This window comes from Seriola dumerili, unplaced genomic scaffold (genome assembly GCF_002260705.1).
Source record: "Seriola dumerili isolate Sdu_G_001 unplaced genomic scaffold, Sdu_1.0 BDQW01000321.1, whole genome shotgun sequence".
NCBI classification, from domain to species: domain Eukaryota; kingdom Metazoa; phylum Chordata; class Actinopteri; order Carangiformes; family Carangidae; genus Seriola; species Seriola dumerili.
In genome coordinates, this window is record NW_019174576.1 from 363,731 (window position 1) to 382,339 (window position 18,609).

Sequence of the window (18,609 nt, forward strand, 5' to 3'; positions counted from 1 at the left end):
TAGGGCTTCAGGTAACGGTCTCTTTCATCTTCAATTAATCTGTAGATTATTTTTTGATTAAATATCTAATCAATAATGTAAGAATATAGTGGAAAATAACAACAAATTTGAAGTGAATTAAAATACCAAACCCAAATGACATGTAGTCCACCTGGGACATTTAAGTTTGCTCATTTTGCAAGGTTGGTTATCAAGCCTTTGAGACATAAATAAAGACATGAATAAAATACATCACACTAACTTGATTACTTGTATGTAATTGTATATTTTTTTTATTAGCCAGTAATGCTCAGTACATCTAATGCACTCCACTGTTATAACATCCATATAACCACACCAGTAGATAGCATAATGCGTAGAGTTAATACTGTAACAGTTTATGTACTGGATATCTGAAATCACAATAGAAATGCATTTAAATCAAGTGTTATATGTGATGTTATATGAAATGAGTATTGCAGTTATCAAAGATGTCTCTTTGTATGAGACAAACATCTATAAAAAATAAACTTAAATATTAAGCTATACAGTTAATTAGTTACACAGTATGTTTCCATTGCAAATAGAAACCTGAATAGGGTCCTACCTCATAGGAACAAGTAATATACAAAGATAATTATCTGTTGTTTTTATCATTGGTCAGACTCTCGTCCCAGTCTCAGATCCATATAAAATGTTGTGAGGTACCACACAAGAGAGGAGTTTTAGCTGCCCTCTCTTCGCTTGTAATGAGTGGGTCATATTGGCAGAGTGATTCCAATCATAAGCCTTAAAGCATCCAAAAACGTCACAAATCTTCCTGTTTGGAAAATATATATTTTAACTCCAACCAGTGAAGCACCACGTAGGGAAGTGGTGCTTTGAAACTGAGGTCAGCGTAGGCCTGTCTTGGCTTGTGGCTTTCTGCCACTCACAGCTTTTCTCAGCAAACTGTTCTTCCAAACGTTTAACACCACAGCAAAGCTTTAAGAAACAGAGAGGCCTCCATCAGCAGGGTCACAGCAGTCCTTCGGGCCTCTTCTCCAGACTGTACTCCTGGGTCCGATGCACCTTCCAGCCCAGCATCATCAGCAGAACGATGCCCGCGACCTTATAACCCACCTGTAAGCCCAGGTATCTGCAGTGGTCAAACAAATATAGAGATAAATGAGCGTCGGAAGTGAAGTTGCTCTACTGCGTATAAGTATGTGATATGTGAGTGACAATTATGATAAGTGATGAGTTTTCTGACCGGTTCCTCAAGCTGTTGTTGTCATAGTAACCACAGCTAGACTTCTTTCCGCACACACGCTTCCACGAGATACATGACGAATCAATGGCCATCCCGTAGAGCGCAGGGGCAGGTAGCCAGGCTGAGAGGGAGGAAGAGAGAAACACATTTATCTCCATACCGGAGGACAATCTAACACGTATGTAAAATGTATATTTGAATGTCATTGTATTGATGAATGCAATTCAAAGTTATATTTAATTACAATTAAATTTGCTGTAGTACCTAATAACCGCTACACATCCCAGTGACCTAGTAAAGTTACCAAATGTTATTTAAACTAATTGATTAAATTTGTTATCATTATACATATTTGTATTTCTAAATGCCCTTTTTGAAATATGTAATTTTCCCTAATGACACCTTTATTTTATTTCATGTTACTTTTGATAATATCATCTATTATTATTATTACATATAAACAATTTATAGATGGACATAAAACCCTAACAAACAAATAAAAAGACAAAAGAATAATGACATGAGTTGAAGTTTAATAAATTATTAAAATCAAATTATAATAGAAATTAGTTGTTTATGCAATTTATTCATGTGATTATTTATTTCATAATGTTCTTTTTTTATTTCATATTGGACACTTTGGGGCCCCATACAATGACAGTCAACTAGGATTTGTCAATTTGGAGGAAGCACTGAGCACTTTAACGTGAGGAAGTGTATCAGTTTTGTATTAATACAAGTATTAATTTCTCATTTGAATACCAAACAGAATATTTGTGTCCTGACTTACCCAACACTCTCATGAGTAAAAACTGGATTCCTATAGCAAATGACTTTTCCTCAGAAGGAACAGATCTGAAAAGAACAGGGGGGAAAAAAATGAAAAAGGTCAATACCTCATTTCCTAATCGTGTGCTGTGTCATTCAATACAATTCTGGACAACTATTGCAGTGATGAATTGGCACATTTGTTTTCGTATTTCAAAAACAGTCTTGTTTGTATTAAAAACACGCAGCTATTATACTTAATTTGTTCAAAAATCACTCAATAAATCTGTTTGAGCATCTTTATAAACCTTTGTGAAACTCATTTCTCATCAAACTTCTGTCGCAGTCTATTTATTTTCCATTCACTCTTGGCTCTCCTATATTGAGCGCCAAATGCATTCATTTATTAACCTTTGTATTTGACTTTTTGTTGACTTCAAGAAGTGCCTGGCAGAGTCAGTATAAAACAAGAACAGCTCAGTGTTCGACTGCAGCAGTTAGTGGGAGGGAAACGGTCATAAAAGCCTGAGTGTAAAACACAACAGAGGTCCACACAGGCTGGGCGAGAGAGCGGTGGGATCAGAGTTGGATATGTTTCACAGAAAAGATAATAAAAATTATATTGAGTCAATGTTGCCTGATAGAGTACTTGTAGGCAATTAGATTGAAATATGAAGTTCATAAAATCACTAGTAAATATCTGAACAGAAGGGCAAACAGATTGCATCACACCATCCATCAGATCAACGCTGATCATTTTGAACTTATTTTGAACATATTAAAATATATAATATTAATCATTACTAATCAAATATACATCATATATTGCCATCCTTTCTCACCTGAGCACCATCATGTACATGGGGTTGTGCGTGAGGCAGGCGATCAGCGATGCCAGAGAGATGACGAGTATGACGGGGAGAAGTAAGTGAGGGCAGCTGTTTGGACACGGAGCTGGGCGGGCGTTACTCTGGCTCCCAGATATACACCTGCAGTTGGTGTATAGCTGCAAAAAGAAAATGAAAGACAACTTTTTACTTTATGTTGTACTACCAGCCGCTGTAATACTCATTTTTTGCCACTAGGGTTTAACAAAGTGCATCTGCTCAACCTAAAACACTTAAAGGGGGGAAAGTGTAAACTCAAACTAACCTTACTTGAAACAGCTAGTCCATAATATTAATGGGTGATAACAATTAGCAGGTTTAACACGTGTATTCACAGGATTAAGAAAAAAGAGGTGACTGTACAAAGTTTGAAACAATAATGTATTTGAATTAATGATATTATTATTATTTATTAAGGTTTGATTTTCTACCCTCAAAGAATACTTAACCTGCCATAAAAATATATTTATGTTGTCATTTGATTCGTTTTGTTTGCACTTATTATTTATGTGATTTATTTTATGATTATATGATATATTTTCTTTTGTTTGTAATGGCTCTATGCAGGATGTAGGAACTAAGTCATGTGCAGCCAGCGAAGTATCTTTATTTACTTCTCTATGTGTCGTCGTGCTTGTTTATGTGTGTGTGTGTGTGTGTGTGTGTTTATTTTGTACAATATCATGTGTCTAATTAGTTGGACGGTGGCGGTGTTGATGACGGCGCCGTTTGAAGAAGAATCCATCAGGAAGAACAAATAGTGTTGTCGTCTATTTCCTGGAGGGAGTGACAAATACCATTTACCTTTATGTTAATTTATACAAAATACAGACGTAGCTTATGAAAAAATATTTCCAGACCTTTCTACTGGTATCTAATTGAATGCCACTTTCAGCTGCTCACTTGTGAACATGTGAGTCCGCAAGAAAGGGAAAATAATTATTCAGTGATGTTCTTGGGATTAATCCATTAAGCTAGTGGTGGCCATCGCTCTCTGTGTTTGTGATTCAGCATTACACAGTGGGCTTACATGCTCACTCAAACTGACTAATGCTCTATTAGCAGTCAAACAATCCACCCACTGGAAGATTATTCACAAGCTGTGACGTTAAAATACTGACGTTTTGTCCTTCTCAAACACCGCCCATATGCCCTGTGACTAATAAACATTGATTGTGGGGCACTTGTGTCCTGTTAGGAGCAGAAGCTAGTGGCTGAAGAGACAAATTATGCTCTCGGACTTCATCTCACTGCTCCTGCATAAAATCTCTGATCAATTCAAGGACCATATGGCAGATATGTAATGCTGTCTCAAATCTAAAGAGGCCAAAGTCACTTCCTGTTCCAAGCGTCTACTTGAAAAAAATAGAAGAAGAAAGGTTCAAGAGAGAAGTCTGTTCCCTGCGGAGCATATTTCAACACAGACTCAATGCATCTTAATGGCATTTTATCTGCAGTATGTACTCAGCGGCAGTGCTGTCTCTGCCACTGAGTACACAGTTAAAGGTTAATTACAACCTTACAGGCTAATTTACAGATCCTGTGCTAGGACAGGAACCAAATGCCTATCCCTTCATCCCACACTGAGAAAATTATTAAAGAAGAAAATATATGTATATATATATATATATATTATATGAATATCCTGATGTAAAGACAAATTCTCTTCATTTTTTTTCTTTTGACTAAACGTATCTGCCATTCCTATCTTAGATTATTTCTCTGCATCAGGTCGTTTCACTGAGGATTTAGTTGTATGATCTTATTCTCCACATTTACCCCGGATTCAGCCCCCTATCACAAATACTGCATGTCCTAATACCATTATATCATTGTTTGCTAATGTTACATACAGTATATCAGTATACAACAGCCTAACCTGCAGGTGTTTTTTTTTGTACTGTAGGAGGAAACCACTGACCTGAACCCTGTGCGTGTTGTTGGGGTCTTTGGTGAAGTTGGTGCAGCCCGCATGACAAGGAGAAATGTACTCGATACCGTCGGACCCACACACGGGGTTGAAGGCGCTGTCGGGACAGGAGCAGTCGGAGTAACACTTGTATGGTGACCTGTGGCGGGCACAGAGAGAGAGAGAGAGAGAGAGAGAGGGAGTCAAACAGAGACAAGTGATTGGGACTGAAGTTCACAGCTGATGTCTGAGCTTTGTGTTCGCCTGCAGAGTCAAACACAAGCCTTTTGTCTGACATGTTAAGATAATAATTTCAAATGTAATTCAACTCATGAACACATACATTTTGAGTTATGAAGCAAACTGAGCGTTTTTTTATTCATTTTATAGTGGAGCTCCAACATTTTAGTGACAACAGTTGCCAAGTTTACTCAACAGGTTTGTGAGGCCTCAGGGATACATTTCTTTGTTCACAAGGAAAGATGAATTTTACTTGTTTTGTTTTTTTTTCTATATACCCCAAGCAAGTTTGAAGTAGTTCTGAAAGGTATAGGAGTTTGGCTCAGTGCAGCCTGATTCTTGGCTTGTACAACCAGCATTTTACATACTGATTCAGTCGCTAAGGAATGAGATTATACTGTATCGTGTGTGCCGTGTACCGAATTGGCTTTTAGGAACAATCCATCACTCCCTGGTTTTGTTCATTATCCCACCGGTGCATCCAAATAAAACAAAATACTCCCGTCTGTTAATTGCATTGACTTTCCAAAGATCAGTAGTGAGGTGAGATGAAAGTTTAGGACTTGGCGAGTTGCTGTTGGGTGCTATAACAAAAATCAAATCAAAAGTTTGGCTCCTCAGTAATAGAATAATTTCACTGCGTTTGAGTCATACACAGTAAGTTAGGCCGGCTTTATGTGACTCTACATGTTACCAAACCTCACACTCACCCGTGCTGTCGGACTTGATAATGATTGACCTCTGAGACTTTCTGGGTGGGACAGCCCATGAAGAACAGAGGGACACAGAGGAGGGTGGAAATGGTCAGCATGACCGTAGAGAAACGCGGGATGGTCTTCAGAGACAGACCTGTCCTCTTCATGATGACCCCCCCGACCAGCATCCCCACTGCCACTGATGGCAGAGTCACAGCACCTGGGAACCATAAACACTTTAGTTATCTCCAAGTAAAGATGGCGTTTATTGTCTACTAAAGATGTCCGAAGGGGTTTATTAAACATCATGCACTCATTCACTTTAATCGTAAGCTGACACAAATGAGATGTGGCGCCTGAAAATAAATTGATTGTTGCAAAAGGGCAAAGTTAAAAGTACGGACAAACCCCAAATAAAATTTTCATGTGAGAAAAGATGGCAGCGAAAACTTAATTCACGGTTTGGAAAGTGGCCAAAGTGCAAGTGGGCTGAGACACTCCAGAGCGTCCATTAAATGATTTTAACAGACTGTTTTATTTCACCTCCAGAGAGGTCATAAAATGGTTTCATATATATATATATATATATATATATATCATGCTTTACATTATTTCTTGAATTATTTAACAGCCAGCTGACACTGACGCCAAGGTCAACTGTGATCTATCGCAGGATCTCCCGAAGCTCCGTCTTCATATTTGCACTCTTACAGGACCTACCTATTAGCAGGCTGCTGTAGGCGGCCGAAGTGCTGTACTGCCGCTCCAGAAACTTGTTCAGGAACGTAGAGAGACCCGCAATCACCGAGGAGAAGCAGCACTGGGCCAGCACCAGCATCAGGAAGAGAGGGCTCAACAGGAGGTGGATAAACATCCTGGGAAACACTGATTACACACAATCACACACAGACACCCTTGATTGGTACTGGAAATCAGCAAAAAAAAGTATCTCCACCTATTTATCTGTTACAGAACATGTTAACAAAATAAAAACTACGTTAAGTTTTTATATGAATCTAACAGGTGGAACCTTCGCAGGCTGAATATAACACACTTACTTTTCAGGAAATCAAGTAAAGAGATATCTGGCTTCTTGAAGTCGTCGTTCATGTCACTTTCACTTTCACTTCCAATCACCTGGAAAATGACATGTGTGCACGCATAATTACAGCATCCATTATGCTAAAATAACATAATAATGATGAATATAAGCAAAAATTACAATAATTTTATTACAATTACCACTGCACTTAATTATATGAGATTAAATGAAAAACCCTGAGGCTGCTGAAAGATATCTTTTATTATGGAAATGGTAGCTTTCTACTGACATTTGTATCAAATTGGTATAAAACGGATTAAACTAAAATCCTTATCATTTGTATTTTTCTTTTTACCAGGTCAAGTTCTGGACAAAGCCAGATGAGCCTGAATGTGGTTTAACAAAACATAAGGAGGAAATCTCTTTTTCTGCAACTAAAATATTCTGCAGATTGTTCAAAAGATTCACAAATCCAATAAAATTAATAATAATATAAAATAAAAATATACATAAGACAAGAATGTGTTCAGTGACATGATATGCCAGTTTTATAAATATCATAGAATGTGCTGTGTGAACTGGCTCTTGAAATCCGCCACACACGGCTAAACCCGTAATGCAAGGGGGGGGGGCAAAGGAGGAAAAGAGAACTTGCTATACTTGTGTATGGCCAGTAGGTGTCAGTACAACATGAGGGACATACAGTAGATAAGGAGAAGTCTTCCAATTTTACATTTTACAGTAGAAGAAAAGCAGAAAAGGATAACAGCTTTAGATGATACAAAAAGATAAATTCAATTACTGTTAAGACCTAAAACGTGACTGTACTGCACCTCTGAGAGAGAGAGAGCGAGAGAGAGAGAGAGAGTATGACTTACACTGTCTTCTGACGGCATGCTACGAGGGAAGAAGAAGTAAGGGATGGAGGTGAGAACCAGGCAGCCAGTGGTGATGAGCAGGCCCATCCACCAGGCCCCGACCCAGCGGGGATCGCTGTGTCTCAGCTCTAGATCGGCTCCTGCAGGAAACAGTTGTGAGTCAGTGAAGCGTCTTAAAGCCGCTTTGACTCCGTCTGTGGAAAATAGCGGGATCGTTACCTAAACCGAGTCTGTCCACGTCCACGTAGATGCGCAGCATGACGGAGCCCAGCAGGTAGCCGATGACGGGCCCAAACACAGACACTGCAAACAGGATGGCTGCGGATGATAAGATAAGAAGGCCCGTGAGGCGGTGTGTCTATCCGCTGAAAGCTGGGAATATTCTGTGAGAAGTGATTAGCATTTTGTGTCGGAGTACTTTGGCGTTTACGCATCAACGGCCCTCAAATTTTGAAGAAGGAAAAGTTTTCTCTTCCCCTGACTTGCACTAAGCACTAATCAGCGCTGAAAATGTGCACAGGAAGACCAATCAGGTTCAGCCTCTTTCAAATTAGTGATTTCACTCGAAAACATTGTGAAGGACACCGATATAAATGCCAGCTAATTTAGGAGTCATCTTGTCGTTGCCTGTTGTTTGAACTTGGTGAAAATCAGCCACTGTGCCAGGAAGACAACAATGGAGGCAATTAAGGCTTTATATATATATATATATATATATATATATATATGTAGGAATCTGCTAACTCTTATCATGCTGCTGTTTTGTGTCTCTGCCTCGTGCACTGCAGGAGACGCAGTGATGACTCCATTTAAAGCTCAGACACTGACACTGACGCTTGCAGAGTCAGACGCTAATTGGAAGTTTTTAACTGTGTTTGTATCGGCATTAAAAGCGGAGATCTTTGAAATGAGAAAATGTTTTCATGTCTGTCTCCGAGGCCACATATCTTATTGTAACTCCCTTCACAAGTTAACGTATTGATTGTGTGTATTAAAACAAAGCGAGGCCTCTTTTTTTTTCAACAGAAAGAACAAAACATTAGTTCTCAGAGTTGAACTACTCAGAAGTGTAATCGGATTGGGATATTATATATTTAGAGTATTTTGACCAATAAAAAAGAACTTTAATGTGCATCAGTTTTGCTCTTTGAGCCTCAATATATGAAAACACTGATATTGCAGATAGAGTCACCCGGTGTAACACCGCGGCCCTCAGATTGTGTTATCTAACCGAATCAATCTATCTCTGAACTACAGGCCATTCACCTATGTAAAGAGGGGAGTTGGCAGGTCCTGCAAAATCATCTATGTAGGAAATCCCAAAGGGCTGGATCGGCACCGAGCCCACACCGAAGAGCAGCTGCGCGCTGGCCATCAGCAGCCACACGTTGTTGGTGTCGGTCAGACGCCTGGACTCGTCGCGGCCACAAGACTCGGAGTCGCTCGAGTTCTGATGCAGGTTGCAAATGTCGTGGCGATCTGGATTCACAGCAGGTGTTCACGCACGGACAGAGAGAGAGAGAGAGAGAGAGAGGGGACACACACACACACACACACACACACACACACACACACACACACACACACACACACACAGTGATAGTTAGTGACAAGCCAGTGGATGCAGATGTCCAACTACTTTAATTTCCTGAAGTTTCTCTGACTCTTCACTGACACGCTGTACGACGCCAAGTTACTTTGTCTGGGGGCAAAATGAATAAAAAGGAAGAGGGAGATTGTTATTACAAATGAAAATGCCCTGGGGGCAATTCTAATCTCCTTAGCTTTCAGCGAGTGCACAGCGATTAGGAATTTCCTTGAGTTTTATGCAAAAGTTCAGCTGGAGAGCAGCAGCAGGTTTTCTAAATACACCAGCGAGCCAAACATCAGATACTTGTTTGACTGCTGTGGAGCCTTTGCTCAGAATGCGCTGCAGCTTTTACACAAAGTAGAGTCTCATAAATTGCCCTGACATATTTGTACAATCATGAGCCCCCTGCTCTGGACTGAGTCACATTAGCTGTCAGTGGAGGCAGAGAAGCAGTAGTGTGCTTTGTGTTCTGTGCTGCGTCTTACTGTGTAAAACAGAGTCGAACTCGTAGGGCTGGGACAGGAAGTGGGGCAAGGTCAGGATCATGGCACTGATAGCCATCAGCAATCCACCAATTCCGATGACGCGAGGACGGTGAACCCGATTTCCAAAGTAGCTCACGAACACGATCAGCACGCTGTTACTGATCTGAGAGACGGACACAGGTTTCAAACAAGGCTCCGTTACAGAAACAGCTCTATAATTTAAACAATTCAGAATTTATGTTCAAGAAATGTAATAAAATGAATAGAAAAAGCTGCATTAACAGATCGTTTGGACGCTTGGGGGCAGTGTAAAATGTATTTCTGACCACCTGATGATGATGATGGAGTCATGTGTTCACTCTTCTGTTTACTCTGTTTTGTTCTCCACCAACTAAATACTTATAAATATCTTCACTATGTTCACAAGGTAGCTGCTGACTTTCTCTGTTTCTGATGATGATGATGATCAAAACCAAAACAATGAGCTACAAGATGCTAAAGAAAAAATGCTAAGAGGAACTCAGGTGATAATTACTCTCTGCTTCCTTTTTTTTTAATCAATTAAGATAAAAAATATTGCACATAGCAGCTTTTAAATAACCACATTAGGAGAAGATGCAAAACCAAAGTGAAAAGTCCTGGTTTGATCTGTGTTCTGATGAAAAAATATCATTCAATCAAATCAGATTCTGATGAATGGCACTGGGACTTCCGAGTGCAGCCAAATCCTGACAGGTCCTGAGCTGCAAAACAGCTCAAAATGGCTAAATGTCAACATAGTGATTTAATTAGTGAAAAAAACTGGAAAGCTTTTATCTATGGGATGAATTTAAATCGCTTTATGCTTGAGCATTAAAAAAAAAAAGAAAAAGAAAAACCCCAGCACCTTCCAGGACGAGCATGTAGAGAACTTTCCGTCATTACCCCCGGGCCCTGTATCTGTAATAAAGCTGTTCCAAAATACTTGAGTCCTGCTTGAATTGTTAGGAAGTGTGATTTTCGATGTGTTGCCTGTTCTCCAATTCCTCCTTTGTCATCGGTATCCTTGAAATAAAGCTATCATGATCTCAAACTGTGTGAGGGTATGTTGTTGTTGGCTCCCACCTCGTTGAGAGAGGAAATGGTTCCCGAGGAGTAGCTGCTGAGGCCGTAGCGTCTCTCAATGGTGGTGATGGTGCTCTTGAAGTAGGCGCTGTACAGCAGCTGAGAGAACTGCAGGAGGCCGTGGCACAGGACGAACAGCTAGGGCAGATACACAGCGCAGGAGGCGTGAGAACAGAAATACTGGCATGTAAAAAGATAAGAATAGACAGACAGAGAAGAAGCGTAAATCTGAGCAGAAAGATGCTTAATACAAATGTCCCCTATGCACAAAACAAAGTACAAAGTGGGAGGAACCAGAGCTCACAATAGGTTATAGTCATAAATGTCAACTGTATGTTTTGAGCAATCATCTGCAAGACACATTTGTCTGGACGCACACGGAGGCAGAACAGACTCAGAGCCATGAAACGTTTTCCTCCTGAGAGGTTTAAATTGTTTTCAAGGAACCACACCATCGTCCCATGTGTGGCTGCTCTGGTGTTTTTCAACCCCTTGGCTTGCAGTCACATGACATTTGGTTCACCCGGTGGAGGCGGGAAAGATCGGAGAGGCATCATTGTCTGTGTAGTAGTAGGAGATCCGTAAAAGCTGAGAAACCAAGCGGCTACACAAAATAAAAGCAACCGAACGCAACAGGAAACGACTCAGCCGCAAGTACAAGTCTGTACAACTCATCTACTTAAAAAAGGACATGAGTCATCGCAATGAGTTTTCTACATAACTATACAGACAGGGCTCTTTACAGTCGCCACAGACTTTCTCACATCCCTTCCCCAAGTGACTTCACGCCAATTGACACCTTGATTCATGTGACGTGACCCCGTGTTGGGAACAACCGGGATTCCCAGCGGTCAGTGAAGAAGCCTAGTGCGGAAACATCGTCTTTCCAAGGATTAAAGAATAGCAGTAAAACAAAAGCTCCTGCAAGTCATACAGTTTTAAAGACATAAAAATATAAACAAAAATATACTTAGGGACCAAAAGCAGAGGGACTAATTAAGCAGAATGGCCCATATTATTATATAGATAATCAGTATTGGTGATGTATTAGCACATTTTGGTTTCTAGCCTAGCGAGCTGTTTCCCCTTCTTCTTCCTGTCTTTGTGCTAAGCTAGGCTAACCGGCCATGTTTGTTTGGCCGACTGAGATAAGAGTGGCGTCAATCATCAGGAAAATACATTTCCCAAAATTAAAGGTTAAAGGTTAAAGGTTTTTATTTTGGTTTGTTTATCGATGGTGTAAAGTCATCAAGACTCAAGTGGAGTAGAAGTAAGGTACAAGTACTTAAGTACTGTGTTTAAGTTGAGTACTTGAGTAAATGGACTTTGTCACCACCTCTGGTCTCAGGAGCTGTTGTAGTAATTCGACACAGAGGCGTCTCATGGTAAAACAAGTTAAGATTCCCATGAAGCTAAACACTGAAACGACCAAATGTGCCATTCAGTGATGAGGTGTCGGTTTCATTCTCAGCCAGTTGCTTCGTTTCAGCCGACACTGTGTGCGTCTCAGACTGTTTGTATTTTGTCTCATGGACTTTTCTCTTCGCACCCAGAGATGTGCAGAGATCACAGTTGCCCGCTGGACGGACTCCCAGTCATCTGGGAGAGCCACTCGCCCGTCTGTGCGTCAGGAGGCGTTCATAGACACTACTGTACATGGGTTTATTCGCCCGGGGGCCATGAATGCACCAGTGACGCTAGAGATATGCGTTGAGATTAGGGGCGAATTTGCTATGAAAACAGTGATAAATCCAAGCTTTCAGTTTGTTTACCGCCTGCCAGGTCGGCTGAGGGAGAGTAAACTATGCGTTCGACTCAGAACAGTTAATGCTCCTATTAAAGCTTGGCTTTATGGTTTGTTAGCACGCACAATAGATGCTTTTATACTGTTGTTAATATTTCATCCTCATTTTGTATCAAATAGGGTTCAATAATCTAAATGATTGGACAGGACCTATTTGCTCAGGCAGGCAAAAAGCTCCTTTTGTTTGTGATTTAGATTAAAACAAAACGTTAGCGCTCCTCGACGCTTCAGGTCGACTTAAAATCCACTTCAGGCTTTAACAAAGTTGGATTAATGTTTATATTGCTGATAAGGCCCGTGTTTCAGAGGCGGCTCTCTGGCTTTCACATCATTTGGCTTTCACACTGGAAAGTTGTTTTTGACAAATCATTATCCATTATGGCGCAAAATTTCACCTTTATCTTGAGAAATGGCCTAAAGTGTGTTTTCCTGCACTCAATCATTATAAATCAACTCAATGACTCTCAATGGAGGAATGTTTAAAAAATATTGAAACCTTGATAAGATATTTATACGTTATTACAAGCTGTGGAAAAGAGAAGCAGCAGAAATAGGACCGGTGCTGAACGCCGCAGCGCGTCGACTCAGGAACAGGATTTATTATTTATCCACGCTGCTATTACAAGTGATTTAAGCCTATTTGATGTTCGTAAGCAGGAAAGTGGTTGTGTGGAGTTGGATCCTCCGTGGATTATGTACATATTTATCCTTCTTGAACGCTCTCAGCTCTGTCTGTCTGGAGGTTATTGTCCCAGCCTTCAACCCTGCTGTTAGGGGAAGAATTGAGGGAAGTTCACACTAGAATTTCAAATGCTTTTATTTCAGGGACACGTGTTGTAGCTATAATGCTGGATATCCATGGATTTCCATGAGGAAATCATTTTTTTCTTCTGTTTAAAAAGAAAAAAAAAATGCCTGACCCACTTGGTTAAAAAATGAAATAAAGGAAAAAGTGTATGAAGTCTCCCAGGATACTTGAAAGACATGAAAGCCCCAGAATCACCTCCCTTCATTGTGAAACAAACATAAAACAATTCTGCTGAACAATGGGCGTCATGAACAAAGGAGTGTTTTTGTAGATTTACAATATTTGGGAAAATTGTTCACTTTCTGACCGAGAATTAGATGAGAAGATAAGATGAGGTTACAAGGTTAGCTTAGTTTAGCACAGGGGGCTAACAGCTAGCCTGGCTCTGTTCAAAGGTAGCATCAAAAGAACTCTAACACACAAAACATTAAATCAAATCATTGTGAATTTAATCCATAAAGACACTAAGTTTTAAAAAAAACAAACAGTGGCAGGTTTACAGGAGGTCAGGGAGCAGCAGCGACTTCCTCAGGTTTTGGTTCGCACGTGTTAAGTTGTAAGAATTCAAAAAGTGAGCGCGTTAGACCGAGCAGAGACCGGCACGGCGTGTGTCTTTGGCTCAGATGTTTTTTTTTTTACAGAGGAATCCTTAAAGAGAGTTTGATGGTGTGGAGTTTTCAAGTTGCGTGAAAACAAAACAAAACAAAACAAAACAAAAAAAACCCCAGAATGTCCTGTTGAACCTGAGCAAACACGAGAGCAAAGCGCCATCCAGCATGTGCTAATGTCAGGGAAAAAAATGACTGAAATAAAATAAAGATGGATGGATGTGATTGCTCCCTGTGAAACTATTGTTGACCAGCTGGCTCCGCTGAGTGCAAAGTGATCTGATTTCATGTGAAAAGCAACTCAGCCAATTTTCAACTCGTGTTGCATTTACTGGACAGGAGAGCAGGCGTAATCAAGAGCGCTTGGCTTTTCACATAATTTAAAAGATACTCCTCTGTTTTCCACTCCTCAACACAGCAGGAGGGATCCTCTCTCAATATCACCTGCTTATTCAGAACTACTCCCTTTCTCTAAATTTAACATTTTAAACCTTTGAACTTGGTGCATTCACGCCTGTAAGGATGAGCCATACTGTTTCACTGTCCTCCACCCTATCTGTATTTGTACATGTCGGTTTGAACACAGGGAAGGGGGGGGGCTTTAAAGTGAAGATTTAAAAACAATAAACAGCGGACGATTTGCAGGAGCCGGACCCACCACAGTCTGGGTGAGAACGCTGAAGGTAAACACCCTAAAGATTTTTTTTTTTTTCTTCAAAATAAACCTTCACCATCTGGAAAATTTAGAAGTTGCTTCAAGTTGTCACTTACAGAATATACTGTAGGTGTATTAGTCAAGCTCCGTTCACACATAGACGGAAGAGAAGGCAAGTCATTTCTCACCGAGTTTTGAAAGCAACCACCAAAGTGCAGCGTGGAGTTTTGCCTCATTATTACTCACAGCACTGGAACAAACTGTTTCTCTCCCACTATTGCCATACAGTGAAGTACAACTGCTCCTGTTGGCACACAGCGCGGTTACACTACTCCCTCTGCACAGCCAGGCTTTATACTGTGAGAGCCAGAAGTGAAGAAAATATCGCAAAAAAAGAAAAATTATAATCAAACTGGACACAGCTACCAAAACACATAAGAGCTTATGTCAACACTGACTGAATCAAGTATTTAATTGTAAGAAAAACAATCATCTTCTTCTTTACAAATCCGTCTCAAGCAGACTGAGAGAAAATTAATCTATTCAGATAATAAATAAAATCACTTTTCATTTCATTTTGCTGCTCTTTTTTTTTTTTTATCACTATCTTACATTACTGTTCATTGAATATTCTGGAGTTTTTAAACTGTTGCTTTGACAAAACATCATTTCACCTTGGGCTTTACATCGATTCCTGATGTTTCACAGACCAAAATCATAACAACATGCAACAGATTCTTAATAATGACAACAATAATTAGTTTCCCTGGAAATGTTATTTCATTTTTCATACATTTACATTGGCAGTTAAGCAGTGAAGAGTGAAACACCTTGAATCTTTAGAGTAGTAAAGGCACAACAGCACAATTCCTTCAATCAGAGAGCAAAGATAAAAAAAAAAAACATTAATTTAGGTCAATAATGCTGATAATAAAATTCCTCTCAAACACAACGGTGGTGGAAAACTTTCTTTCCTTTCTTCTTCTGATGTCAAATTATGCTGAGGCTAATCCTTTCATGTGCATTCATGCAGACTAAAAACTGTAATTAAACCTGACTTTAAATTTAAATTAAAAGTTATGAGGCACCACACTTGAACTTTAAGTCATCAGGACTTGTTTGTCTAAGGTGAAGCTCTGTTTACTCTTGGCCAACACTACACACACACACACACAGAGAGAGAGAGAGAGAGAGAGAGAGAGAGAGAGAGAGAGAGACTCTGTCCTCAGGAAGAAGAAAAAACAACAAACAACAAACAGACAATGAAATAACTTTTGTGTTATTATTTGTGCAAAGTTATGTAATCCACTCAAAAATAAATCTAGTTCATACCGGTTACATAAACAATGAGAGGACCAGTGTCAGAGTATAATAGTATAGTATAGTGTGGTGCTGATGCCAACCTTAATGCTGCAGCGCAGAGTCCCGGGTTTCTTCATGTTCTTGGATGAATCTATGTCCATTAGCTCGGCTCGTGTCCTCACTCGCTCCTCTCAGCTCGGGGAGTAGAGAGCAGCCTCTCGAGGTTTGTGTCAGAGGGTTGATGGAACTTGTTTCTCTCTCCCCCCTCCCCCTCCCTCCTCCCCCTCCTCCTCCTCCTCCTCCTCACCCCTCCTCCCCCCTCCCGGTGAGTTTGCGGTGCTGCTTTATGACCGTCGGTGATGTAACCGGGACTCTCGGCCCCCGCGGCTCCACGCGTAAATGTTTTTTTTTTTTTGTTTGTTTTGTTTTGTTTTGGTGTTTTTTATTTTTTTTTATTTTTTAGCTGTGAATTGGGAACAGACAGTCCCCGCCGCTGATTGGCTGAGTCATGCGCGCGCGCGTGCAACAAGTTCACCTGTCAGCTGGGCGCGAGACCGAACGCGCTCAGCGTGATATTACAAAACACACACACACACACACACACACACACACACACACACACACACACACACACACACACACACACACACACACACGGGACAAACGGCGGGATTCATCTGTGTGCCTCTTACATGTTAATCGTTGTCATCCTTCCAGTGAAGCCGCCGCTTTGTTCTCCAGCAGCTCAAACAAGCTTAATGCTTCATTAATTGCGGAATGCGGCTTTCCTGAGCTGTTTCCGCCCGGAGCTAATGAGCAGACGGCCCACTGATGAATGTACCCCGGTGGGACTGCGGAGCTGAGGAGGGGGCCTGCTATTTATTATTATTAGTAGTAAACAATTCAAAGTTTAACTATGTGTTAAGTTTCTCCAGGTGAGTCCTGTGGGTTTGTTTGTTTTAATCACTTCAGTGTGAAGGAAGAATGACCTTTATTTATTTATAGACACAGGCTAGATAGATAGATATTTTTATTCCACTAAGACTATCCGTCATAGAACCATTTCTTTTAGTTATTTATTTGTACAGTTATTTATTTGCACTTGTGATGGTATTTTCCTGTGTTGTTTTCTTACTGTCCTTCTCATTATAGTGATAGTTTTTCTTAATGTGTACTAGTAGTGAACTTCTCTGTTTATTTAATGTCTACTCTATGTGCCTTTTTTGGGGGATTAATAAAGTTTATTGAACTGAATTGAAATGAATTATCTGCTATGAATATTTATTTGCCGCTGCCCCCCCCCCCAGTTTAAGTTGTTGCTGAAACAGCTTTCCATATAGAGACGTAAGATGTATGTAGCCTACGGATATTAACTATTGCAATTATCCAATTTAACACCCAAAATATACATGAATTAACCTGCCAAATTCCCCCAAAAAGCTGATGATCTCAGTGTCCATGCTGGTAGCTTCGGGCCTGACAGCAAGAATGATATAATAACACTCTGTAAGGTGAAGAATCACAAGTCCAGCAGGCTTCCTGTCATGGATGAAGAGTGGTGTACATGGCAGTTTATTGTCTGCCTCAGATAAAGTTGGATGTATTGATAGTCTGAGGTTGCACAATGGAGTTAAAAACAAAGCAAAACAAAAAAAAAAAAACCCCACACACGTATGACATCAAATGGAGAGAATGAATCCTGTCAAGATGAAGAAATACATAATTCACAAGCTTTCACGCTTCCCCTTCTTTTCTGATGTCATAGATGACGTGATCAGATGTTGTTAGACCTGGTTGAGCCAGTATTCCCTCTCAGCAAGGCCCTGCCTCTGTTTCCACTCTCACTGTGGGACATTGTCTTGACAGGTTTGGACAGTGGCCTCCGTCTGAGGCCGTTTGCACGTCTGTACAATATCCATCCGGACGCAGACGCTCAACTGTCATGAAGGTGTTGTAAGGCAAAACCAAACTTTTCCACACTCTGCAGTCACAGAAAAAAAAAAAAAAAAAACACCTGAACACACAATGGATCAAGTGAAAAGTTGAAGCTAATGCGACACTCACGGTGCATCTTAATTATCTATTATAGATTATACCGCCTCTTATCGTGCCTCTGTAATGATGCATTATGAGATTATGTTGATATGGGTTTCAGAGCAAGCATTTCCCATGAACTAATAACCTTTGGTCAAATAAAGTGGTTACCTAGCAACACAGATATTGGTTTCGATCTTTATATTCTCAAAAGTGTGTGTTCAGCTATTGCGCAATGGCATTATGATTCAGCAGAGTCGAATCACTCTGAAATATGTGAGTAAACTAAAAAGAAAATGGAAACAACAACAACAGCAGCAGCAACAGGTGATAATGTGACTAAGCTCTAACAAAGGTGAGTCATAAGAAGCTGAATCAAAAATAAAAATAAACCGACTTTTATAGGTGACTACAAGAAGGAACGGGGGCTCTTCCAAGGAGCGGGTTCATAGAGTTATTTGGAAGGAATATGTGTGATGTGTATAAAAATACAAGGCCAGGAACATTGCTTCTTCTGTAGTGGCTCCTCAGCTCTGGAAAAGCTTTTAAGATCCATCTCAAAACCCAT

The 18,609-nt window shown here is 40.3% G+C and overlaps 1 protein-coding gene across 1 annotated transcript; it reads right to left on the reverse strand.

The window, feature by feature from the left end:
• Nucleotides 1-254: 254 nt before the first annotated feature.
• On the reverse strand, nt 255-16,201 carry slco2a1 (solute carrier organic anion transporter family member 2A1). Its single transcript, XM_022759246.1, has 14 exons — nt 16,109-16,201; nt 10,831-10,968; nt 9,727-9,889; nt 8,917-9,129; nt 7,870-7,968; nt 7,651-7,790; nt 6,789-6,867; nt 6,451-6,615; nt 5,746-5,950; nt 4,808-4,955; nt 2,842-3,005; nt 2,022-2,086; nt 1,232-1,352; nt 255-1,117 (listed from the first exon to the last, which is right to left on the reverse strand). The coding sequence occupies exons 1-14, from the start codon at nt 16,166-16,168 to the stop codon at nt 997-999; spliced, it is 1,881 nt and encodes a 626-aa protein (XP_022614967.1). The 5' UTR covers nt 16,169-16,201; the 3' UTR covers nt 255-996.
• Between the last annotated feature and the right edge of the window lie 2,408 nt (nt 16,202-18,609).